Raw genomic sequence first — 27,265 nt, forward strand, 5'->3', positions numbered from 1 at the left:
ATACATGCCCAGTGATGAAATGATATGCTTGTCATAAGAAGTCTAATCTAGCTAACTAACTTAAGGAGTTCATCACTAGAGGATGATGAGATTTTAGGCCACTACATCTTTTTTCTAGATCTTCTGTTAATTCAGTCAAAAACATTATAACAGAAAATTCAAGGATTTGCTATTATGTCTTCTATTTGTTGGTTGACTTTATAGACTCTTAGTAATAAGTCCTTGTAAGGATGAGATTTTCTGACACTATAATACAATTTAGACCTTTAAGATGTTTAACATTTTAGTGCTCTAAATACAACATAGGAATAGATTTTGACCCTAATTAGGGAAGCTTATAAGTTTAACTTTAAAATTCTTATATAATGGTTTATTTATTAATGGTGAGTAAATTTTTCTAAGTAGAATGAACTATTTATAAATGTATTGTATTAAATTATAATTGTAATTTTAAAATTAAATATTATGCTTTTCTATATATATAAATCCTAATAATGGTATTTCACATCCAAATATATGATTTAGTTTATAATTTAAGTAATGCATAAATTCACTTCCTATTTTTATATTATTGCTCTTTTTTAAAAAAAATGGAGAAAATAATTATCTAATTGCTCAGTTCCTTTTTTGAGGTTTTATCACTAAATAGCTTACCCCTTAATGGGGCATACTAACTTGACACAGAATTCTATAGCAGGACATCTCTCAATTTTTTAAATTTTGAGAAATTTCTTCCTTGAATCCCACTGTTTCTTCACATTATTTGCCATGAATTTACCCTTCACTGAGCTTGGTAATGATCTTAAAAACTGATTTTCCATCTATTTGATCATTTTTAATAAATTTTTTCTTGGATAGTTTCATCTTTTTTCTGTTGTATTTTTGTTTTTGTTTTTCTGAAAAAAAATCAGTCTTTCAAGAAAATACTTTCTTCCTTGCTATAGAAATTGGAGACTGCAGCTGTAAAATAGATAATGATAGGTATGGTCAATCTATAAGGGTAAATTTTACTTAACTTTTTCTTTCTGCCAAGGAAGAATTCATCTAGTGAAAGGGGTGATATTTCTAGAAATAATATAACTACAATAAAACATTTTTTATTTTGAAATATCATTTCCCCTTATAAAGGGAAAATGCAAAAAAACCCCAAACCACCTTTAAATTACTATATTTCTTAGCATGTCCTATTCTGTTCACTATTGCTTAGAATATTTGGTAACTAGGATTCCATATGTGATTTGTTGTATAAAATTGTAAATAATATTTTCCACATTATGGCTTTTAAGAGAAACTCACCTGGAAAGAGAAGAAGCCATTCAGATGATGAGAGTATTTGGTCTTATAAATTGCATTCTCTTATATTGAGGTCTTTTATGGTTGCAAACACATCACATAGCTCAAGCATACATGTAAATAACTACTTTTTCCTCTAGATGGGTGGAAATAAAATCAGAGCAGTTGATAAATGAGAAAAAATTTGAAAGCATTTTGCCCAGTTATCCATTTTGTTAATTGTGTTGAATTATGCTCTTCATGTTGATAAAGTGAATTAGGCCATTTGAGCGTAATTTATATCTCAGCAAACTGGGAAGCATTCATCTTATTGATGACAAATGGTAAACATTTCATGTAGGAAGCTGACTTAGGTCAGCTGTTTATGACATAACAGTTGACAGGTTTGCCTGTTTTCAGAGACCTGCATATCTATGATTTGCTTTTTATTCCTTTTAGATTATGATCTCTCTCATTTAAATCGCAATGAAGCTGATGTTATAGGGAAAGCAAAAAAATATAATCACAACACAAACTACTCTGCATTTTGATAATATAATTGAAATGGTTGTTTTAAAAGGCAATAGAACATTGGAATTTTATATGAAGAGACCTGGAAACTCCTAAATGTAAAATTAAAAATTACTATTTAGATATGGCCTAGTTTTTCTTTTCTAAATTAGCATGTACCTATGTTAAGATATCTGTATGGTCTCATCAAGATTTAAAAATTCTTCTTTCTGCCCATCCTCTTATTGGGCCCTCTTCATAGTACATTTTTAATAACTTCATTTAGTACCTGACCACTGCAGGACTGAAGCTTTCACTGACTTAACCCCACAAAAATCATGATTACTCATATGACTTCATATCACAAAAAACTACATAAAAATATTATAAAGTAGAATTTTATTAAATAAATATGCATTTATATGAAAGAAATACCATTTGACCTCTTCCCTTCACAGTTTACTTTACTTTTGAACTCCCAGGCCCAATGTTGAACATATCATGTATTTTCCTACAGAATAGAAGCAAAATAGAAACTCATGCCTGCATGGATATGCTTAACAAATGAAGTAGGGGTCCATCACTTGGTGTTCTCATTAGAACAAGGATACTATATAAATGCTAGTTTTTCTTTTAATTACTAGTTATCTTTTTTTTTAGGTTTTTGCAAGGCAAACAGGGTTAAATGGCTTGCCCAAGGCCACACGGCTAGGTAATTATTAAGTGTCTGAGACCAGATTTGAACCCAGGTACTCCTGACTCCAGGGCCAGTGCTCTATCCACTATGCCACCTAGCTGCCCCTTATTACTAATTATCTTAACCCTATATTTTTCATTCTTCTTTCTTTTGCTCTTGAAAATTTGATAAGATAATTTTTGGGAAACTTTCAACTAAGCCCTTAACCCCAAGGTTGATGGCAAGAAACAAAGCAAAGAAAGTAAATGATCAAGAAATCAAAATATTTTCAGAGCAGGGCTTCTTAATTCTTTTTCTATGAATACTTGACTAAAAGGTTTTCAAACATTTCTGTGTTTGACAACAATAATTATTATAGTCAGCATTATGTAGCATTTTAAGAGTTATAAAGTGCTTTCTATATAGTGTTTATTTTGACCCTCTTGATAATCTCATCAGATAGTAATTATTGTTATCTCCATTTAATACATGAGAAAACAGACCCAGATGGGTGAGTGAAATGATTTGGCCAACACCTTCCATGCTTTCAGTGATGGAGTTTCTCAAATTCCATCAAGACAGCAAACATTAATTAAGCATTTACTATTTGCCAGGTATCATGCTAAGTGTTGAGCTGCAAAAACAAGCAAAAAAGGGAAACAGTCTCTGCCCTCAAGCAGCTTTCAACCTAATAAGGAGAAAAAGCTCATTAAAAGAGCTACATGGATGATCTACATGGGTCCTGAAAGTGGAGCCTCAGGAGGAAGAGGTCTTCAGGGTGGGAGGGATATGAAAAGGAGACAAAGCAGGACTTATGAAAGACTTTTTAAAGATTGTAAAACACCATAGAGATATTTCCTCATTTGATCTTCATAACAAAAGGAAGTAGTGATTATTAGCCCCATTTTATAGACAAGGAAATTTAGGCAGACAGAAGTCAAGTGACTTGCCCAGAGTTACACAGTTAGTAAGGATCTAAGGTTGGATCCCAGTCTTCCTAACTCTGGATCTAGTCTTCTACTCAGTATAACAGCTCACTGCCTTGTAATCTCATTTGACTGATTGATGTAGTACCAATAATATTAGGACCTTATCCTGTTGTATCAATTAGGATATCGAGTTGAAGGAGTTGGCCATAGTTATAGAGCAGGGGTGAGATTCAAACAAAGGTCATTCTTGACTCCAAATTCATTCTTCTTGCTGCTGTTATCAAACCACCTTGCTCCTTTTGAGAATGGCCTTCTCTCTTTGAGGATACAGCTTTGTCCCACCAATTAAGAGCTGTTTTATATGTCTTTCTTGGCACTTTTCTTGCTAGAAATGTAAATGAAATGAACTGCCTGCTGTCATCTTTTTTTCAGTGTCCTGAAGTGTCCTGATCACAGGGGGAAATTTTTCCTCTTGTGGGTAACCATTCCTTGATAAATTGCTAATAGCCACTAGATTGTAAGTTCTTTGTGGGAAGGTAACAAGCAGTATATTTCTATTGTTTCTTTTATAGAGGCAGCATCACGTCATGGAAAGATCATTATACTTGGGAACAAGAGATCTAAATGGCAGCTCTGTGATTTACCATGAATGATTTAATCTCTCTGATACCATTTTTTTAAACTTTAAAATGGGAATAATCACTTGTTACAATGCATATGTAATAGGGGTTTTTTTGTCAGGAAAGTACCATAGCAAAATTAGAACATAAGCATGTAAAATGAATTCTCTGATTTCTTCAGTGTTGGAAACTTCCTCTATCAAAGTGAAACACAGCCTAGCTATGATTTAGAAGATAAGTCTTGGGAAATTGTTTGAGGCATCCACAGGATTTCCTAGGATGACATAGCTCCTAAGTGTCTGATTTGGATTTTGAACTTCGGTCTTCCTGATCTTCTTAACTCCAAGCCTGGCTCTCTATTCACGATGCCACAGTGCTAGCTCTACACAGGAAATATAAGAAAACTGAATTTAATAAGCTGCTATAATCAAGACTCTTTGTATCAGGTTTTAAAGAATATAAAGTTGTTTAAGATATTGTTACCATCTTCAAAGAGTGAAAAAAATTCCACTGTAACTAGAAATGAAAGCCTTCAGGAATAGATTCTCAGAGTAGCCTGGTTCTCTCTAGGTGACTATTTCATATAAAGAAAGAATGGAAATCCCTAACCAAAATCAGCTTTAAAAATAGCTAGAAGTCAAGCTGCTTCTTTTCTAGTCCCACACTTCATGCATTAAACTTCATTATTAGGCTATATTTTTCCTGGTCCACATAGATTGTGTACTCTGATAGACAGCATGGACAAGAACAATTTAGAGAGTAGGTGTGCTTTCCAAAGATGGAAATAAAAAGTCCTGCCTTTTCACACAGTTGGAAAAAACTCTACTTTGAATGTATTGGTAGTCATAAGACATGGGCTCAAGTTCTGATGTTATCACTGATGAACTCCAGTGATCTTGGGCAAATCTTTTCATTATTCTCTCTAGTTGTTTCATCTCATGCAGCATGATGTTTTTAAACCAGTTTTTCAAGCTTTTAAAAATTAAAATATTGGTCTTAATTATGTTTCAGTAAAAGCCTGAGATAAAGAATGAAGCTGTGTATTCTTCAGGGAGGCCATGGAGCTAGGATGGATGAAGTAGAGGTCAGCAGGACTTTGTCAGTGGTTCCTGGTGTTCATTTTTAATCCTCTTTATGATCCTGGGTGATTTCTATACCATTAGCATAACTGTTTAAAACAGGTTTCAAACTGCAGATGGGTAATTTATAGGAAGTATGAAGTGATTTTGTTTTATTAAATCAGGTTAATTAATGTAAAATGTAAAAGTTAGTATGGTTCTTTGCAAATGTGATTGATCATATTTTGTTAATGCAATTAACTTTCCATTTGGTGCCATTCTAAAAGAAATAATGCAACCAATATCATATAATTATAACTCTCTAGCTTGGTGTTATAAAAGGAGGAGTTTATTATGCTCTGAAATTATTTTTTCAATTTAATCAATTTGATCATTTTTTGGTCTATTTAAAAAGTTTATTCCTAATTCTTTTGTCCCCAGGTTCTTCATCAATCCAATCATCATATAGTTGCCAGCCAAAGTAATCTAATAAAAATACTACCTTACATAAGTGTCATTCTCCTGCTCAAAAATCTTCAGTGACTCCCTATTAGAGTTTATCAACTTGATAGTTAAAGCTCTTCATGATTAAATTTTAGTTTCCTTTCCAGGTTTATTTCACATTGTCTCCTTTCTCCCAGATCTGTTACTTTTCCCTCCTTGCCTCTATATGTGCTTACCCATATGCCCTCAATGAATTCACCTCTTACCTCTGCCTCTTTCAAATTCTTAGCTTCCTTCAAAAATTATCTCAGATATTAACTGTTTTGTGAAGTCATCCATCTTTATTTGATATGATTCCTCCATCTTTTAATTTCTTTGTTTCCTTTGATTGACTTGTTATATATTTAATTATTTTCTAACTTTATTCTTATATGTTTATATCTCCTAATATTGCTAAAGAGATAGAAATATATCCTGTCTTCTCCACTAGAAAACATTAGGACAGGGTCAATTTTCATCTTTGTATCCCCAATGAGAGGCACATCTGACACATCCTGTTAATAACCCTAGGCAAATCTTTCAATACTCCAAGCCACTAATCCAAGATATTAGTATGCAGAGCAGGTGCCAGTTTGCATTGACTGAGGGACTTTCCTCATTAGAATCTTCTTCTACAAAAGAAAACAAGTCTGTACCAAGGGGGAAAAAAACAACTACCCAATTTGTGCTGTACAGATAGCAGATGGTTTCAATATTGAATTGGATGCTGTAGATCGCCATATTTGGCATTTAATTGTCAAAATGGTATATCTGTGTATAGTCTGCTTATGTTTACCAAGGAGGCATGGTCTGGGATGCTAAAGTAATAGACTGAAGTGGAAGGAGGAGGAGGAGGAGAATCATCAATTTGGCAGTGTTCCCAATATGTTTTGCAGGGGAAGTTCTCAATATTTGATTTATCACCATGATATGATAGCAGGGGGTAGCTAGAATAGAGATTATAGTAAAGAGGAAAGAGACCTCTGATCCCCTTATGCCCGAGAGAGCCTATTACTTTTGGACTTTGAAAAAGGAAACTGCTTCCCACTGAGCTTTTAGAAAAGATTTCCAGAATAATGTAACCTTAATGACTTTTGTTTTATATTTCATTTAATGAGCTATTAATGTGCACAACTTAATGGGTCTGTATAATGTTTTATGTTGCATACATACAATACAACAAAAATTGTAGTTATTAATATGCACACAAAGAATGACATTTTCGCTTTGCAGGATAAGGTTCCATAGACTGAGAGCTAGTAATCTGCCAATCTTGAACTCATTTCTCTTTATAAAACTATTCTGTTTGCTAGACTTAAGAGTTGAAGTAATTGGTAGAAATCATATATGCATATGGATTATATCTGCTAATCCAGTCCTTGAGATCTGGACTTTTTATTTTGCAAGAACTATTTGAGACAGTGTATAATTATGATTAGATCCACAGTCTTCTGCCCAGGTTAATTGGAGGGGTGGGTGAATGACTATTTTGTATGGGATCTCTGGGATTCTTAGAACAGATCATCTATCAGAATTGTAACATATGTCTTGATTATGAGTAGGGTTAAACATAATTCACATTTTTATAAATATGAGCACTTTTTAGTCTTTGTGATGTCTTTGCAATGAGCAGTTCCTACACTGGCACATATTGTAATCTGTGTTTTCTTTGTAAAAGGTCTTCAGGCAGGTAGATTGTGTAGTAGATAGAATGCTAGCCCTGGAGTAAGGAAAACTTGAATTCTAATCCATCCTCCAGATACTTACTAGATGTGTGACCTTGGCATAACCCTATTTGCCACAGGTTCCCCATGTATAAAAGCAATTTAAAGGAAATAGCAAACTACTTTATTATCTCGACCCAGAAAACCTCAAATAGGGTCACAAAGAATTGGACATGACTGAAAGGCTGAATAACAACAGACAAGTCTTCATGAATTGCTTTGATCAAGAAATTCATTATCTGCTAACTAATCTGCTCATGATGAGCCTTTTGGAACTTAGCTAGCTTAGATCTTAGACAAAAGTCTGACAAAAACACGTTTTTCCAAGCTTGGAGTTAAAATATATCTAACTTGGGAGACATTGGCCACAGTATCTCCTTGATCAATATGATTTTTAAGACCCATGGATATGTCCATGATATGATAAACTATTGGAGTTGGGATTTAGTAAAGCATGAAGGAGTCTGTTGCAAAATCTCTAGAGAATTTAAAGTGGGTAAATATGATAATGGTACTCGTTCACATTTACATAGTTCTTTCATCAAATGTTAACAAACACTCTCCAGCAAGAACTCTTGTGAGACAGAGAGTGTAGCTGTTATTATCCCTAGTTTACAAACATGGAAAGTCTGAGTCTCAGAGGTAAAAATGCCATGCCTGAGATCACATAGTTGCAAAGTGACACAGCTTGTATATAAACTCAGATCTAATGACTTATTAGGACCTGGACTTTAAAGTGCTCCAACTTTTTTCCATTTAAGCCATTTGCAATGAACATTAATATTCTATGATGCCCTTGTTTGCTATTATTAACCTTCACAAAGGAAGCCTTTGACAGTTTATTTTGGGCTTTCTTGTGGGTTGTTATTTTTTTTTACGAAAAGCATATTTTCTATAGTTGCTACATCATTATCAGAATTAGCACTGATACCTCATTAATATTTATTAAGTTTATTATAGATCAGGTATCTTTAAAAATGACTTTACTTAACAGTCACAGATTTTGAGAATTTGAGAGGAAATCCAAATGACCTGCTAGTCTAATTCATACATGAAAAAGCTTCCCACTATAACAGAGAGTTCATCTAACATCTTCTGGAAGATTCTTCTTCCAGTCATCTTGTTAAGCTTTTAAAGGGTTCAAATTGAAAGCAAAATTTTACTGAATGTATGATTCAGTTTCTCAGTTTCTCTCTTTATCATCTCCACTCATTGTTTCTGGTTCTGATTTCTGAGACTAGAATAAATCTATCTAATCCCTCCTCTATATCACAACTCTTCTAATACTTCAAGGAAATTATCAATGAGTCTTCTCTTCTCTGAGTTGAACATGCCCAGTTTCCTCAAATGGCCGGTGCTTTATCCACTACGGCACCTAGCCGCCCTTCTTCTTGCCATTCTTTAGCTTATCAGTGTCCTTAAACTACAATGCTCAGAACTGAATAGTGTAGATCAGATGGGGTTTCTTAAAGGCAAAACAAAGTGGGTGGGATTCTCATTTCTCTATTCCTAGAAGTTCTACCACTTTTAACTCAGACCAAGTTCTCTCTCTCCTCTCTCCCCATTCTCCCCCCCCATGCACACATACACACACACACACACACACACACACACACACACACACAATTTTGTTGATATGGCACTTAAACTCTTGATGGTTACTTATATTCAAATTGTGGTCCTCTAAAACCTCCCAATCTTTTTTTTTTTATGATAACATCTAGCCATATGTCTCCCATCCAATATTTGTAACATTAATTTTTGTGTACTCAAATGCAAGATTTTAACATTTTCCACCTATTGAATTTCTTCTTACTAGATTCAACCTAGTGGTCTAACACAAAGACATCAAACTCTGTCTGAAGGTACAAGGGACTGGTAAAACTCCTGAGTACACTCAAACCAGATAAAAATGTTATTGGGAAATGTTTAATAAAATAAATAAAAATACATAAAAGTATAGATAATATTAATTTGTACTTTCTAAATTTGTGTTTTCTAAATTAGTATGTGCCTGACAGGCATCTTTTTCTACTTATTTGACACTACTGTCCTAGGCTATCAAGATCCTTTTGACTTCTAACCCTGGCATCTACTGTTCTCCCAACACATTCTGGATATTGTTGAACATATCAGCTATACCTTTCTCCATGTCATTGATGAAGATGTTAAACAGAATAGCACTAAATACAGATGCTTGAGATTCAGCATCACAGACTTCTACCACAATGAGCCTTTAAAAATACTCCTTCTTGAGTCTATTTAGGTCTGAATCCATCTGATAGTCAATTATCATCTTAATCATATCCTTCCATCTTCCCTAAGGACAAGTGTGAAATTCTATAAAGAAAATTTGATAAAATCTAAAAAATACTCTATACAGCATTTTCTTCACTTTCTGACTTCTTGAGAAACATACACTAAAGTATAAACTTAAAGGAATAGTGGTTTGGATGTGGCTCTAAAAATTCTTATGTTTCAAGGGGAAAGGAGATTGATCCACTTGGGTATTCTTACCCAGTACCTTTATGGGGAATTAACACTGAACCAGATACTATATACAATGTTATATATATATATATATATATATCAATGTAATGTACAATAATGGATTAATGTATGATATTAGCCTTATTTTGGACAGAGTTAAGTATTTAATGTAAAGAGAGAAAATCTGAGAGGATTCTCCCACTGAAGGTTCATGTAAATGAAAGATAGACACAAATATAAAAATTCAGTAATTCTGCAAATGGAAATTTTCAATAGGTTAAAAATTTGGAGGATTACCACTGGTAGTTTGAGAGTTAACATGAGTTCTCATCTTGGTTTGGTGATTAACAAAGTATGTGGAAAATGTCTACAAGTCATTAAGCACAAGTTCAAGGTTTTGTTTCATCTGTGAAATAAGAAGATTAAAACCAGGCAATCTTTAACTTCTGTTTTTAGCAATACCCTTCATTGTTTCTGTGATTTACATTGATCATTAGATATCCCTTCATGATAAAGTGAATGCTGTCCAACTGATGGACATTAACTAGTGTCTAATTAATGAGCCATAAGGACTGGGGAAAATGCTTCACTTTTCTGAAACTCAATGTTCTCATCATACAATCAATTCCTGTCTCTCAGGATTATTATGAAGAAAATACTTGGTAAACTGCAAAGACTTACACATATATGAAATATATAGTTCTCTTATATTCCTCTCACATCTCATAATACACAGTTATAAAACATGTTCCCATAGAGTCAACACCTGGTTCTTAAGAACAGCTCAACTCACATGAAATAAACTTAGAACTGCCTCTTTCAAAGAATTGTTACAAATTTTCTACTGATTCAAGATATCCAGTTCACATTTTAGTGACTAAATCTGGGTTAAGTGGGACAAATTGCCCTGAGTTATACTTCATTGGAATGTCCATGTGTATTTTATCTGAAGATTTAATTGGTCTCTGACAACATTATCAACATGTTCTGGAGCTTCTTAAGGAATATTCTTGGTGCCCAGAAGTCTTAATTGTTTTTATTGTCAAATAGAAGTAATTTCCTGTGATGCCACTTTGAAGTATGCATAACTAGACATTTAGTTTAGAGAAAGAGAGAAGAGACATCCATTTGAGCCTGCTAACTCCAAAAATACTCCTTCTCTGAGCCCATAAATACTATGTGTACTACCTATCTCAAAGGATTGTTGTAAAGAGAAAGTTTCTTTTTTTTTACAGCCAAAAGGGAACCACAAGTAAGTGAGAGTAGACTTGGAATTGTAAATGTTTTTTCTCCTTACGCTTTAGAGAATACAGGTTTTTTTAAAAAATGTCTTTCTTTAGGAACAATATTAGTTCTAGTTTGTAAACTATAGTTTTATAGCTTACATTGTGCTTTCCTTAAAACAATCCTTTGTGGTTTAAGTGTAAATATCATACTATTTTATGGTTGAGTGCCTTGGAGCTCAGAGAAGTTATGTGTCAGAGACTTAGATCTATTTTGTCTGATTCCAATTCTAGTGGTTTTAGGGGGGAAAAGATTTCCTTGGGATAGATTTCACATATATAATGAAGAGGGAGTTGAGATAGGAGGGAGAAAGGATAATGAAATTATACCCTTTGAGTAAAACCTGCAAAGACCTGAAAGGTATGGAGAACTATAGACACAATGGAAGGATCAATGAATTCAAAGTCATGAGATCTAAGTTTTGAATTCTAACTCTGTTGGATATTACCAGTTGGATCTTAGGGAAATTTATCCTCCCTTTGGATGAATCTCAACTGCAGAATGGTAGACATTGGATTATAGGACCATGAAAGTTTATGATCCATGATCCATTTTTGATCTGTGATCCTCTGTGATTTCCTCTGGGTCTCCATTGACCTTCCCTTTGCCAAGTTTCTCCCAATTTACTTTCCTTTGGAAATCATTTTATGCAGTACCACTTTGCATTAGAAAATCCATCTTTGGTGTTTTTGAAGATTTTGGTTTCCAAAAAGCAAAACAGTTTTCTATTATAGACAACTATATGTATTTTGATTTACTTTGTAGTCTGTGTGGTAGGTAATCGGGATGATGCAGGTAATTTAGGGATATAAATAGGTAGAATTCTTTTATAGAAAAAATGAATGATATATATCTTTTAAAATGTCTATTTATTGAAGGCAATAGGGTTAAGTGACTTGCCCAAGGTCACACAACTAGGCAGTTATTAAGTGCTTGAGGTCAGATTTGAGTTTAAGTCCTCCTGACTCCAAGGCTGGTGTTCTATCTACTGTGCTACCTAGCCACACCCAGGAACTATATTTTGAAAGTTCAGTTTTACACATAGCTGACAGTTCTCACCTAGGGAATGGAAACAGTAAATGGAAGGTAAAAGCAAGTATTTATCTGCACTTTACACGGAAGGCCACTGAGACTTAAAAGAGATCCAATATCTTTCCCTCTCAGTGTGTTCCTGGTGCCAGTAAATGTTGAGCTGTGTACCCAGATCCTCTCAACTCCCATGTCTTACTTTTCTATACCATGACATATCCCAAAGAGAACTACCACAGAATTAACCTGGCAGAATGTTAATAGTAGTAAGAGCAATGGTTTTAGTGTGAGACAACCTGTGTTTAAATTATTTGTATAATGTTATTCCTTGTATGGTTCTGGATAAGTTACTACAGTTCTCAAGGCTTCAGTGTCCTCAACTTAAAATAAATGCTTATCCTTATTTACCTCAATGGGTGGTTTGGAGGGAAAGTATTTTTGAAACCACAAGACACTAATTGAACATATTATTATTCCCATCCTTTCTGCCAACAAGTTTGCCCTTTTATAAGGCAAACATTTTTCAAACCAACCTTAATTTTACTGCTAACAGAAAGCCAGTCTGCCACCTCTTGGGAATTTGTTTGTGACTTTGTGGTATCCTAGCACTTTTGCACCAGGAAGTTAATCATACTTGAGGAACTTTAAAAAGAATGGTAAGGATGTCTTTTTTATTTTTTAATTTCCCATTTGAAAACAGAACTTGCCATTGCTGTTAATTTAAAACATCTGCAAAGCTCATATCCTTCATTTAGATGTCTGAGTCTCAAATATAGTAGTAGTCAGTATTGAAAATGAAAGGCAGAACAGAGAAGTCATCATTCTCTTTGTCAGATGTGTTGGCTAAAAATAATTCTCCCAAATGTACAGAGCTTTTGATATTGCTCTTCTGAGAGACTCATGAAACAACAATGACTTTTCTGTGGTACTACAAAACACAATCTTCAATGTTTTCATCTTAACCAACAACATTTAGATATTAAACAGAGCCTTTGAGAGTTGGCTGCCAGGGGAATTACATCACAGGGAAAAGCAAATACTAAGGAGCTAGGGCAGTTAGTTGTCATGATAATCAGACCTGGCCTACACACCTTATAAAATGAGGCCTTTTCTTATGTATCTTTCATGTCTGACATTTCAGGTGGGAAGGAAGTCCTGCACCACATATAAACAATCTCTATGGAGATTATATCTCAATGTCTTTTTATTTACTTTGATCTGCATCTATAAGATCTCTAAGCCAGATTGTGTCAGAGGCATGACTTGGAAGTCAGCCTTTTGTATATATGTAGAGATTTGTATTCATTTGTATATATGTAGAGATGTTTCTAGCTATGGATAGAGAGATAAGAGCTAGTTCTTCCCTGTTTTCCCCCAGTATTTCTATTTTTTTAAAAAAACTATTGCTGTCATCTGTTAAACAAACCTTCAAAGACCCAGGAGTTGTATAATAAGATAAATACTCTATATCAGTCTAGTGTATGCTCAGACCTATACTGAACCAGCTTGGAGGTTTGTCCCTATGGTGTGACAGTGTATCACCAATAAACCAGAAGAAATATCCCAATATAACCACGTTTACAACCTCTTTAATTTTTTTTTTCTTTCCCCCCCACTGGGAAGAACCATATTAGAGCAACCTGGGGGGATGTTGGTATTGGAAAAGATTAGTCTTAATGAAGGTGGTTGCTTTTAAAAGCAGCTGGATCTTCATTTCACAGCCATGGAAATGGCAGCATCAGTTGAATAACTAGACACCAGTCGATGAATAATTAAGGGCTCTGGTACCTACAAGCAGTTAAGGAGCAAACTGATGTTTTGCTTCAATGAGACCTACGTTTCCCCTTCCTAGTCGACAAAGATCCAAGAACCACTTTGAACTCCCTCGGCAGTTCTGCTCTTTGGGGAACTGACCCAGTAAGTTGACCAGGGAAGAGCGAGGCTAGTCTTTTGTGGTCTGCACAGCATGGCAAGGGGTTGTAGAAAAATGGTGAAAGAATTCTTTTGCTTATGTATTAAAGATTTTTTTTTTGAATTCTCAAAGACTTCAGTTATAAGTTAAATAAGTGATTACAGATGTGAAATCCTTGCTTCCTTTGAAATGCAGTCATTTTAAAGGATTTTTCCAGGGTGCGTATATCAACATTAGCCAAAACTCAAAGGCTCTTATCAGTGTTCCAGTACCTCTGAAGGGGATTTCCAACTCCTGTCACACCCCTCCATTAACTGAATATATATATATATATATATATATATATATATATATATTATACACATACTAGCTGGTAAGAAAAGTATAGCATGAAAACTAAAAGAACAAACGTGGTCTCACTTCTCTTCTTTCCTGTTTTGTTTCGAATAGACTGAATAAATGAACTTTGTGTTCATTTTTGCCAATGTGACATTTCAGACTATTTCTGAAATAGTCATTTTTATACAATATCCATTTTCAACAGGTTTCAATAATTGTCATCTAATTTTTGTTATTGTTTCTAAATTGCACTCATTTTTCTTCCCATCATTTGTGTTGACACACTAAAATTGGGGACAAAATTTACCTAAAAATGCCAATTTGTTTTGTAGGACAGTGAGCCAACCTTGTGGAAAATGAAGATCTTTGTAGATTCTGTAGTAAATTGGCAAGAGTTGAATCAAAACTTCTTCCTTGATATATTTTTTTTGTCTTTAAAGATATTTTTCTTAAATAAGAACTATCATTTTCTAGTTCTAATTATGATTTCACAATTAAGACATAATTATAATTAAATTTATTTTTAAAAATTATAATTATTAAAATATAGAATATTAGGACAACAAGTTCTTTAGAATATAGGTTACAGAATCTGAAAACACTTGACTCAAGAATAGCTTTCCATTTCTTGATTGCATTTCAAATGCAACATATGATCTATAGCTGGTAAAAGGGGTAAATGGGAGTTTGTAAAATCCTCCCTTACTAAGGGAAATGTGATTTATATATAAATGTTATATTGCACTGGGAGTTCAAACATTGGTCAATGCCATTGCAATATTGTAACTATACCTCACTAGTTCCACAAGGGCATACTTAGGATTTGTTTATTCTCTATTTATAGTTTTAATAAAACAGCTCATGATATACTAACAATATGGTGATCACATTTGTTGATGAGTAAAATTTTTTTCTAAGATTTGAAAGGATGAAATCTAATTAAAATGTTTAAATTTTTATAAGAAATTATAAACAAACTTTTATATATTTATATGTATTATATTATTTGTGTATAGATAAGTGTAATTATGAGTATATTGTATACAAATGCATACATATTAATATTTATATAGTAATATGGTATATATGTAGATAAAATCTATTATAGATTCTATATTATATCATTAGATATTATATGTGTATGTATGTGTAAGTAAACACCAAGAAGCAATGTGGCATAGTATACAAAGGGTCTTTGGCATCAACAAGACTTTAGTTGAGGTTCTACCTTCTGGCTGACTAACCCAGTACATGTCCCTTAGCTTTTCAGTCCCCTCATGAAACATTCTGCTCTGGTAGAAAAGATTTTCTCACTCAAAAGCTTTACTCCAGTAAGATCAAATGTTCAGACAGTGAAACTAGAAGGTAATTTGTGGCAAGCAGAATATGCCATATAGGCTTGTTTGTAATTTAAAAAAAAAGCATTTTCCATTTTCAGTGCTATCAAACATTCCTTGGATAGTAGAAAGCAGCCTTAAAGGACTTAGCTACTTCTTTACATATGCAAATATAATATCCATGTAGAATAATTTCTTTCACTCAAATTCATATTTAAAGAAATGTTTTTCACAGTTTTATCAAAATTTGATATTGCTTTTACAAATAATCTTATGTACCATTTTGCTTTGGGGAGCAATACATGGACACTTTAATTCTATACCATGGAATTAATTAAATGTGAATGATGACAGATGCTGAAGGGGGATGCAAAGATATATTGTGCAGAACTTGAGCTAACATTTTCCTCAAGACTGCAATATACACTATTAATGACTATTAACTGTAATCCATTTAACAATGATAATCAATAGAAGCACAGACCGCTCATGCTACATAAATGATATTCTTAAAAAACTCTTGGTTGCCACTGTTAACCAAAAGAAGAAAATGGTACCAAAATGAGTGAAATTATGTAGCATGTGCATAACAATAGACTATTAATAGACCTCACCAAAAGTATCATGCATGGAAACACTATTAAAAAGATATCCTTAGTTGTCAATAGTCAGAATGACACATTCCAGGTATGGTTTTGTACAAGAATAGGATAATGACTTCAGATTATTTTTTAGGGACCCTTAATATGAAGACTTTTTTTGACTCCCATATTGCAATGAGTCAATGTCTCCTTGTTTTCTATTTAATGCCCACTATTCTATACATATAGCTTGTATTATTTTAAATATTAACACATACTTTATACTTACCTATACTTAAATTTGGCTGCCACTTACTTAAATTTGGCTGCCACTCAAGCTAAGTACATGATCCATAAGTGTTTGTTAATTGATTTTTGTTCCCATTATTTGAAAATTTGATTACATAGGGAGTCACATTTATATAACTAAAAAGTTAAAAAAATAACCTGTCAGATATAAAAGAGCATATCTGGATGCCTTAGGTAAAGTTTGGAAATTGTTCCCCCATTGTTGTGTGACTGCCTCCTGGTGATTTTCAGCCTTCACTGTAATATATCACAAAGTTAAAACAAAACTGGATACCATGAAGAGTAGACTTCCTTATCTTGCCTTGAAATGAATTATTCAATTTAATAAATTAATTTGGCCAAGATCTCTTTTTGCACTCCCTGCATGTGGCACCCTAGATGGATGCCTAGACCTTTATCCAGGTATGTTATTAATCCTAGAACTGATTCATTAAACTAGGAATTTACCATTTTTATTTCCTTATCCAAAGCATTAGCTTTTTATTATGAACAGGTATTTAAAGTAGTTCCTTGTTCAGACAACAATAAAATCCCCACCTCTCCTTCCCATTTCCCTATGGTAACTTAAATTTTTAAATAGCCTTTGAAAGAAAATGGTAAAATCTTTCAAAAATAATTTGAAAGTCTAAATAATTAAAGTCCTTTGTTACCTTTGTTCATAATGTTCTTTTTACCCTCTGGACAAAAACTCTATTAGATTAGTGTTATAATTTATTCTTTTCTTTCATAGATTATGTCTGCTGAAGTATATAATGATTCTTTTGTTTATTACATAGTCTACTTAATTTTATTTGAAAATGGAATATAGGAGTCTCTTGATTGCAGGAAACTATTTAATATTTTTTAATTTTCTTTTATATATGAGTCACATTCTGGTCAATAGATTTTGAAAATTCTCTTTAGTTTTATTTGTACTAGTGTTAAATGGGTGTGTCCACTTAGATAGATTGTTAGGCTTTCAAAAATATATTTGTGTAAATAGATAACATTTAATATTAGAAATTATGTATAATTCTCATGGTGTTTATATAATAGTTCTGCTCTCTAGAAAGATAATTTGAATAGTCTGTCTCTCTGCTGTATTCTTTAATGAAATAGAGTTTCTCCCCTCCCCTCCTTTCTTTTTTCTTTAGATTGGGAACCTTAAAAGATTTTAAGTAGGGAATTCTGAAAACTATCCTATAATTCAGGGAAGATGCAGCATTTGAGATATTTATTCTGGTAATCATTACTACAATGTCACTTTGCTCTGTATTGCTCAGATAACTGTCTCCAGCATAAATTGGGAATTAACCAAGACACCTTCTAAAATTTTTTTATTACCTTAGCATTTTTAATAAAAAACTTAGAAATAGGAAATCAGATCCATAGTTAATTTAATTAAATATGATCTCCATTATGATTATTTCATTTATAGGATACTTATATATTCAGGTTAGTGTTTATTTTAATAGGCATTCTTAATCTTGGGACAGTAGGTTATTTTCAAAAAATAAAGAGAGTACTATTTTAACACAATTGGTTTGTAAATTTACATTTTTTTTATGAATTTAAAAATATTATTCTGAGAAGGCATCCATAAGCTTCCAAAAACTGACAATGAAATTCCTGGGGAAAAAGAAAAAGGTTTGACAATCCTTATTTTTGAGTCTCTAAAGGGCCTTTGCATAATTTCTTTTCAGCAAATATTTGATTGATAAATTTGCATGTTTCAGATATAGTATTTGCTTATATTTCAAAATCTCTGTAGCATTGTTTCTTTTTAAATGATAATCCACAAGTGTTCTGATATTGAAACTGTGAGGTTTGTCTTTACAATCTAGAAAGAAGAATGAGAATTTCCCATTTAAAAGTATTATAGGAATCAAGTACTTGTCAAGTCCACACTCTTATTAGAAAATTTCCTGTATATATTTGCGCTTTTTAAAAATTCAGTGCCCTAGATGATTCCCTTGAATACCAATATTTAAAGCTCTTAAGGTAAGTTCTGTTTAAAAATAGATTACCAGGGTACTTCTCGGATTGTACTTTTTCTCTTTTATAATTATTTTATCCCTTGATAAGTTTTTATCTTGTGAATAGAGCTGATCAAGATGAGGATATGTATAGTTCTTGAAGCCTGGAACCCTAAGGGTTCTGGTGTGCTTTATGCTTAGAGATATCTGCATTGCTATAGTGATACTATTCTTCTACAATTGAGGATCTTTACTTTTGAATGGCAGGCACCTCCTCCACCTACCAACAATTCTCTGATCTCTGGTCAGAAATATTACCAAAATGAGGAGAGCCTTCCCATTATGTGAATGTTGTTAGCACCCTCCTCAATCAAAGAGGTGACTTAGAATAATTATGATTTTGTCCACTACACCAAAAGACTATTAAGAAGTTTGAAATGAATATGTTTCTACTTTCTTTGTACTTTATATACTTAGTTGTGAACAGATAAATTGCTATGTGTCAAAAGTTTTTATTAGAAATATTCTAGATCCAACAGACAGCAATGGATTATGGGGACTGATGATTGGCTATATATTAGTTATTCAATGATTAATCTGGCTAAATTTCAAAATGTTCATCAACAGAAAACTGGCTGTTATTTTTCTTTTGGTCAGAGCAACTTGAAAAGATCTTCTAAATAAAATTAATAAGAGACATTCATACCACTTAAAGAAAGCTTTTTACATGTTATCCATAATTTGGAGAAGTTGTGATCAGGGTTGGGGTACCCATACTAGAAAAATCATGGATCTTAAACTAAACAATTCTTTTTTTTAGGTTTTTGCAAGACAATGGGGTTAAGTGGCTTGCCCAGGGCCACACAGATAAGTAATTATAAAGTGTCTGAGGTCAGATTTGAACTCAGGTACTCCTGACTCCAGGGCTAGTGCCCTATCCACTGTGCCACCTAGCCCTCCCCTAAATGAAAGAATTCTAAGGAACTCAGTAGCTCTTAGTAGTTCCAACTTAATCTGGAAGTTTATATCCCAAATAGAAATTTTCTATTTACCCTTTGAAATTAGTCTGAGTTTCATCTAGAATTCCTATTTTGCCTGTGTTTTTCTAAATCTTTTATAATCACAAAGCATCCTTAAGTAGAATTATTGTTTCATTCCTTGGGCTATAGATTTGAGAATATAAGCACTGATTAGAGGCACCTTCACTGCTGCTCTCAAGTATTTATCTAGGTATAATGTCAAATATGACAAAAGGGAGGCAGCATAAAGGAATGAAAAGAAATCTGACTTGGGAGTCAGAAAACTTGCTTTCAAGTGCTAAATGTGACCTTTACTGACTATGTGGCCTGGGAAAATCTCATCATTACTCTGTGCCTATAAAGCAAGGTGATGGGATTTAATGAATAAATGTCTAATCTTTGCCCAGCAAGCATTTTATGTGGTGTTTTTTTTTCAGGGGAAGCAATTTTGCTATGAGAATTCTGTGATATGTTTTCCACATTTGAAGAATTCAGATTTTTTTGACTGACTCAATATTTTTTTACAAGGCAATTGGGGTTAAGTGGCTTGCCCAAGGCCACACAGCTAGGTAATTTTTAGGTGTCTGAGGTCAGATTTGAACTCAGGTACTCCTGACTCCAGGGTCGGTGCTCTATCCACTGTGCCACCTAACTTCCCTCAATGATATTTTTTAAGAGCAACAAAACAATATATTTGATAGAAAGATACTTGGGCTCATGAATTAACTTATATTGTTAGGAATATGAAATTGAAATCCACAATTCTTAGGTAATTTGTTCAGGTAGTATTGAGTATAGGAATGAAAGGTGAAAGTTACTCATGTGGAAAAGGGGTGATGGAGAAGAGTTGGAGAGCAAGAGTGCTCAACTACTACTCTCATAATTTCTAGAGAAAGTAAAGAAAACCTCTAGCACTTTGAGGGGACCCCTTTATGGTCAATGTATGGTCAAGAGTCATACATCACAGGCAGGTATGGATGGATTGCAACTTATATCAGAGGAAAGAGCATCCACATTAAAGACATATAATATGCATGTGAAAAGTTTCTTTGAACATCCCATTAAAAATAAATAGAACTCTTATGATATATTCTATTTCTTTGGTAATATATTCATTTTCAAGAGCTAATGTTATTAATATTTATTAAGCACCTGCTGTTTACCCACCACTGTTGACTACATTCTAAAAGATACAGAAAGAAACAGAAGATTTGGTCACTGTGCTAAATTTATCTACAACTTTAGGTAAACAGGTGAAGTTTAAATACATGTAACAACTTCGGAACAATATAATCAAGAACAGGGGCTACATCAAATGTATCTCTAGGCATTATAAAAACCAAGGCATCTAGGGACCAAAAAACATTGGAAAGCCCTGTTCTAGACCATAAGGATTCTGGAAATGCTAAGATTAAAACCACATTGTTGATTTAGGACTGTGGGAATCAGGAAAGACCTTAGAGAATGTGACTCCACAATTAGGCCTTGAAGAATGTAAAGGATTTGGATTCAAGGAAGAAGTGAGTAAGAGCATTTCAAGAAAAAATTACATGAGCAAGAAAATGAGAGAACAATACATATATCTCTGCCATGGATTTGTAGCAATTTGTCTTCATTGGAAGCAGATGGATGAATCTAAATTCAATTCAACAAATAGATAATTTAACTATTTATTATGTCGAAGGTATGGGATCAGGCTCTGATATTACAATTTCCAGAATGATAAAACTTTTGTGTGTGTGTGTTTCACTTATTATTATTTCCCATATCATTATTGATGGTTATTTCACCGGTTAATATGAGAGATGGCACAAGGATTGAACAATCTTCTCTATAATGGTTAGTTCTATGTTCTGGTGGTGATGAACTTGATAAATAAGGAACCTGACATTTATCTTGTTTTCACAACCCCCAAAGTCCAATTTCCAGAAACTAGATAACACTTGTGAATGCAAATATCTTATTTCCTCCCTAGTGAAAAACTGCTTGCAATTTGATTTTTAAATCTACTATTCCCTCTTTTCTTTTGTTTTTTCTGCAGGGTGTTTTGAATGCTGCATCAAGTGCTTGGGGGGTATTCCCTATGCCTCCTTGATTGCTACCATCTTGCTGTATGCTGGTGTTGCCCTCTTCTGTGGCTGTGGCCATGAAGCCCTTTCGGGAACTGTCAACATCCTGCAAACCTATTTTGAGATGGGAAGGTCTGCTGGGGATACAATTGATGTTTTTACTATGTAAGTCACTTTGTTGTCATTGTTTTTCAATCATTGCTCATCCTATGTGTAAGTGTAGGAAGAATTTGATATATGTAACAATTCTGAATTTAAAACTAAATCAATTTATTATATCAAATTATTAGCAGAAAATGCTATATCTGTGTATGTAATCCCCAAGGAAATTATTGTCTCTTATCATCAATCACTAAGAATCAAATTTTCTAAAATACACAACCCAGATTAACTTGTGATTAAAACACAGGTTATCAAGTTATAGCCCCAGTTCCACTTCACCCCAAAACTAGTTGTCTTTTGAGCTCTTTTCTTGAATTTTTTTTATTTTTTATGGTTGAGGTGGGAAGTTCAGAGTCTCATGGTAGATTGGTAGACATAGTACTGCTGAGTTACTGTGTAACTCTGGATAAATCCCTTCACTGATCTGTTCCCGATTGTTTTGTGACCCAGGATTTAGGAGCCAGAAGTCCTCAGAATTGTGGTTCTGTTATTTAGTAGCAGCTTCATATGGCCGAGTTACCTAAACTCTTTGAACTCATCTCGTTTGTAAAATGGGGATAATAATAATTACATTATCTATAGCACATATGAGAAAAGAATTTAGTAAAATATTAAAGGCCAAAATCCAGAGTCAGATTTTTGGCTCAGTATGAGGAAAAGCTTCTTAACAGAGCTAGATTAAAAATAGAATGGATGGATGCCCCATCAGTGATGGTATTTAAGCAAATTTGGGTGACCTTATATAGTAGAGAAATTATGTCTCAGGGATGACTTGGACTAACTAATCTTTGAAATTCTGCAAATCTGCAATATAAATGTGAGTTACAATGAATGAATTCAAAATAGTAAGCATTTGTTAAATTTTTACTATGTCCAAGGCACCATAGGTAGATGATTTCAAGGAGTCAATGTTCTTCTGGAAAAAATCATCACCATTATCATTCAATAAATCAAAAAAGATTTATCAATTAAGCATCTTGAATGTGCTAGTTGCTGGGTCAGGTGCTGAGAATACAAAGACAAAAATGAGCCAGTGCTTATTCTCAAAGTAACTATCATTCTCTAATTAGGCTTCTGACTCCAAAGTCCAGTACATCAGTCACTAAAAATTTAGGCACAGAACAATGAAGGGATTTATCCAGTCACACAATAATTCAGCAACAGGAGCCAAATAAGATTAAATACTGAACCCTAACTACCAATCAGTGACAACCCCAGTCAAAAGAATTGTGTCAAAAAACAAGCTTATCTCAAATTTATACAAAAATGATTTGATATTGGGGAGAATAATGGTCATAGTAACTGGGAGGATCAGGAAAAGGGACATGAGTTGAACTTTAAAGGAAACCAGGGCAGACATGCTGGGAGTTGGGAGTTGTGCTTATTGAAAGGTACAGAGATGGGAGATGGAAAGGTCTTCTCTAAGAAACAGTGAGAAGGCCAGTTTGTCTAGATTGTGAAGTATAAGAAGAGTGTATTTGAAGACTGAAAAGTTGTATCCTTTTATCTGTAAAATAGCAGTCATTCCACCTGCCTCCCTATTGCCACTCCAACAGGAATCACTTTTTGGAAAGAATCCTTCTCTCTGAAATAAAGACTCCTAAGAGTGAGAAGTTAGAGTTTTGGGGTCACCTTGTCTCCTTTCATACATAATCTCCTTGCTGAAAGCAAGTTCATATGGTTGCTTAGTAATACTAGTGAGTTATGATTATAAAGAGACTGCTTTTCAAGATTTGGTCTTTGGGGGATGATTATATAAAGTATAATTAAAAAAAGCAAAACCAAAAGCAATCACTCATTTAATCAGTGAGCTGATTCATTTGGTGATTGTAACCAGTTGAGTCAAGGAGGCATTCATCTTTAGGTAGACTAAAGAAGTGAGGCTACTTTGAATGATTCTGCTGCCACTGAAGTATGACAGCCAGGCTAATGTGTTCAATGGAGCATTTCTCGGAGCTCTGTACATATGGTCATAGCTGTCATTTGAGACTGCAGTGTTCAGAATAATGTTTCCAGCTTGATTACACAGCTAAGACTTTTTTGTTATCACAGCATGAAAAATCCATCATTTTGTTAATCTCTAAGTTATTTTATCAGTCTCTGGCAACTTATTGATGGCCACTGGTCCCAAATCAATACTTTTGGTTTTTAAGCTTTTTAGTCTTGTTCCTCCTTGCTACAAACCTTAAACAAAAATCACAAATGGAAGGATGAAAAATCAGTGAAAATACCATAGGTGTTGTTGAATCCAGAACTAAATTGTCCTGCCCTCTTAAGGGTAAAGTTGGACTCAGGTTTTTATGAAGTTTATATATAGAGAGTCCTAAGAGCCCTGCTATTGAGCCTGAATTCCAGCTGGGGTATGATGAGAATAGAGTAACAAGGATGAAATCTTGAATGGGAAAACACTGAATGAAAAACAGGTCAAATTGCCATCTGTAGGTGGACAAATTGGACCATTCTCCATGGAGTCTGGTTGGTACAGTTTTCTCCATTTCTTTTGAAAATGTGTACTACTTCTTAAATCAATATTATAGTCTCCCTTTAAAGCTTATTTTCCAAGGACATTCAGTAATTTGGTTAAATAATAGTTGAGAAATATAAATATGAAAACTTCCATAAAGATAGTATTCACTTTCATTGGGAAATGGGTACTTTTATTACTTCAAATAGTCATTAAAATGTTCGTATCTCCCTCAAGTGAATGCTTTCATGAATTTTAATAGCTATATTTCAACACCTAGACTTTGCCTGGTAAGAATTCAAGATAGCTCTAATTATTTTTTAAAATATTGAATATCATCCTTCCATTTTTAATTGTTCTTCCTTCCCTTTCTTTCATTTTTCCCTTTGCTCCTTTTTTCCTTCCATCCTTTCTTTTCCTTCCTTTTCCACCATGTGTTCTACTTTCTTTTTATAAGATAAAAATGTTAAAAAAAACAAATTTATTTTGGTTCTGTATCCTCCCTTTTACAAATAGAAATTTTGCTTAGGGCAATGAATGATAAAATATAGTTAAAAGGAAAATTCCTCATTTGGGATTTTTGCCCTGATTAAGGAGGCAAAAGTCGAGTCAATGTTAATTTGAAGGATTTAATTAGATATATGTCAATGAAGCAACAACATATTGACAGACTAGTCAGTGGAGTCAAGCAAAGATGGAACCAGATTTTATTGATAGCTTTTGTATTGAGATAAAGACAATTCAAAGGGGGATGGACTATTTCATCTCAGTTCCTCCCCAAACACCTATAGATGATGTTTTCAGGTATGGGTATAACAACACTGGTATGAGTCCATGCTGAATAACAAGCAATGCAAAAGCTACAGACTGGGTGATGCATTCCCAGCAGAGCATTACTCAACAGAGCAGGACTAGAATCAGACTAAGTCAGTGTAACTGTCAGTAATATTTGCTGAGTTCCTCTTAGAACCTTTATTTTAATGAAGGACCCATAACCACCATTCTTCCTTCCTTTCCTGGATCTTTTTCTGATTCTGAACATCTAGACCATGCCCCTAAAGCAGGTGTGCCTTCCCCCATTTCAACTTCCTTTTTAATTTTGTCTCCCATTATTAGATTATAAGCAACTTGAGATCAGGGACTGCCTTTCTGCTTATATTTTTGATGACCCTTGAAAAGTGAATTGAAATTTATCAATCTTAGTTTCTTCATCTGTAAAATGAGAATAATACCACCCCAAATAGTTAGGAGAATAAATTTATATAATATTTGTACAGTGCTTTGTTAGCCTTAAATACTATAAAAATGTTAGCAATTATTGTTATTATTAATTATTATTATTATATTTTATCACTTGGTATGGTACCTGGTGCATCATATGTTTATTTTTAAAAATTTATATAAATAAATAACAAAAATTTATATAAATAAGTGAACAAGACCTAGAACATAATAAGCACTTATTACATTAGTACTTCAAAGCACTTTGGAAAGTACTATACAATTGCAAAATATAATGAAGAGAATGATGATGTTGATTATGATAGATAAAGATAATAAGGTAATCATGATGTGTTTATTTACTAAAAATTTTGGAGCTTCCCAATTCTTTCAGACACCTTATCTAGGAGCTTTAAAATTAATATCTTAGTAACCAATTGGTAGTAGGGTTCGGGTTCCTGACCTATACAATAAGAGTAATATTATTTTAAGAATGACTTTGAGTAAGTTATCTTTTATAAAAACCCAAATTAACATAAAGGACAAATGAAGAAAGATACTATCTGCATCCAGAGAATGAACTAATAAATAGATGTATATATAGAATAATTTTACTGATATACATTTTATATACACACACACACACGCACATGCACACGCACACACACATGAACCTATTTGTTTCTAATGGTCGCCATGGTGGGCGGGAGTAGAGAAAAAAAAGGAAAAAATTTGCATGATAATTTTTGTATATTTGAAAAAGAATAGCAAGTTATGCGTAGTAAATTTAGTTTTGTGCATAATTGTATTTTTATTGTTTTATATGTAAATGCTTGTTTTATTCTATAAATTAAAAAAAGTAAAATAATAAAAGGAGGGGATTTAACTATAGGACTCCTGCAGATCCTTATGGTCTCTGGATTATGACTCTATGAATAAAGCAGAGGGTGATCCTAAGAGGTTCTTGAGTTCTTTGATATATTTGGGAGTGCATGATAATGGGTACTTCCTTTACAGATAAAGATCACAGCCCCATATGATTCTTGTTTGTGCCCTTTCCTGAATCCTCCATAATAGGAATTTTTGGTGTTTTGCTTTTAACCCCTTTGGCAGTCTGGGGAAAATATGGATTCATTTTATGAAAAATGTTTTCAAATGCATAAAATAAATAATATCATTACAATAAGAAACCAATCATACTGAAATACAGTTATCAAAATATTTTCTAAAAAGAGGGGAAAAATTCAACTTTATGAATCCCAGTTTAAGAATCCTTGCTTTATAGACTGCCTTTTTTATATTGTTGGAGCCCTTACCATAGCTCTTTGAATAAAGGTCACCAATTTTTAATTGTGTATATATAAAATGAAGAGAGAATATAACCCTTTCGATTTGTACAAATCAATTGAAGCTTAAATTGCAGTGTCTTTTAAAATTAAACCCTGAATATTAAAATTATATGCTGATTCATTTAGTAAATGCCCTACAAGTATCTAAATATTTCTGAATTACTATATGTCCATTGGTTTAGAAGATAAATTTTTATCTTATATATTGTGAATCACTTTAATGAACTTAATGTTGACCATTTTATTTGATTTTTAACTTTAAATATAAAAGGTAAATTTCTTTTTTTTTTTGGCAAGACAATGGGGTTAAGTTACTTTCCCAACATCACACAGCTTGTATGAGGCTAGATTTGAACTCAGGTCATCTCCTGACTCCAGGGCCAGTGCTCTATCCACTGTCCCACCTAGCTGCCCCTAAAACTTAAATTTCTTAATTATATATAAGAAACATTTAGTCAGAGTATTTGGTTATT

At 33.3% G+C, this 27,265-nt stretch overlaps 1 protein-coding gene across 1 annotated transcript in view; it reads left to right on the plus strand.

Moving 5' to 3' along the window:
- The window catches only part of GPM6A (glycoprotein M6A), a 584,947-nt gene that overhangs the window by 459,943 nt on the left and 97,739 nt on the right, over positions 1 to 27,265 (plus strand). Inside the window, exon 2 of the mRNA XM_074228941.1 lies at positions 21,569 to 21,761. Coding sequence (XP_074085042.1) covers positions 21,569 to 21,761 — 193 coding nt within the window. The remainder of the gene's footprint in view (positions 1 to 21,568; positions 21,762 to 27,265) is intronic.

Source organism: Macrotis lagotis, chromosome 3 (genome assembly GCF_037893015.1).
Source record: "Macrotis lagotis isolate mMagLag1 chromosome 3, bilby.v1.9.chrom.fasta, whole genome shotgun sequence".
NCBI lineage: Eukaryota > Metazoa > Chordata > Mammalia > Peramelemorphia > Peramelidae > Macrotis > Macrotis lagotis.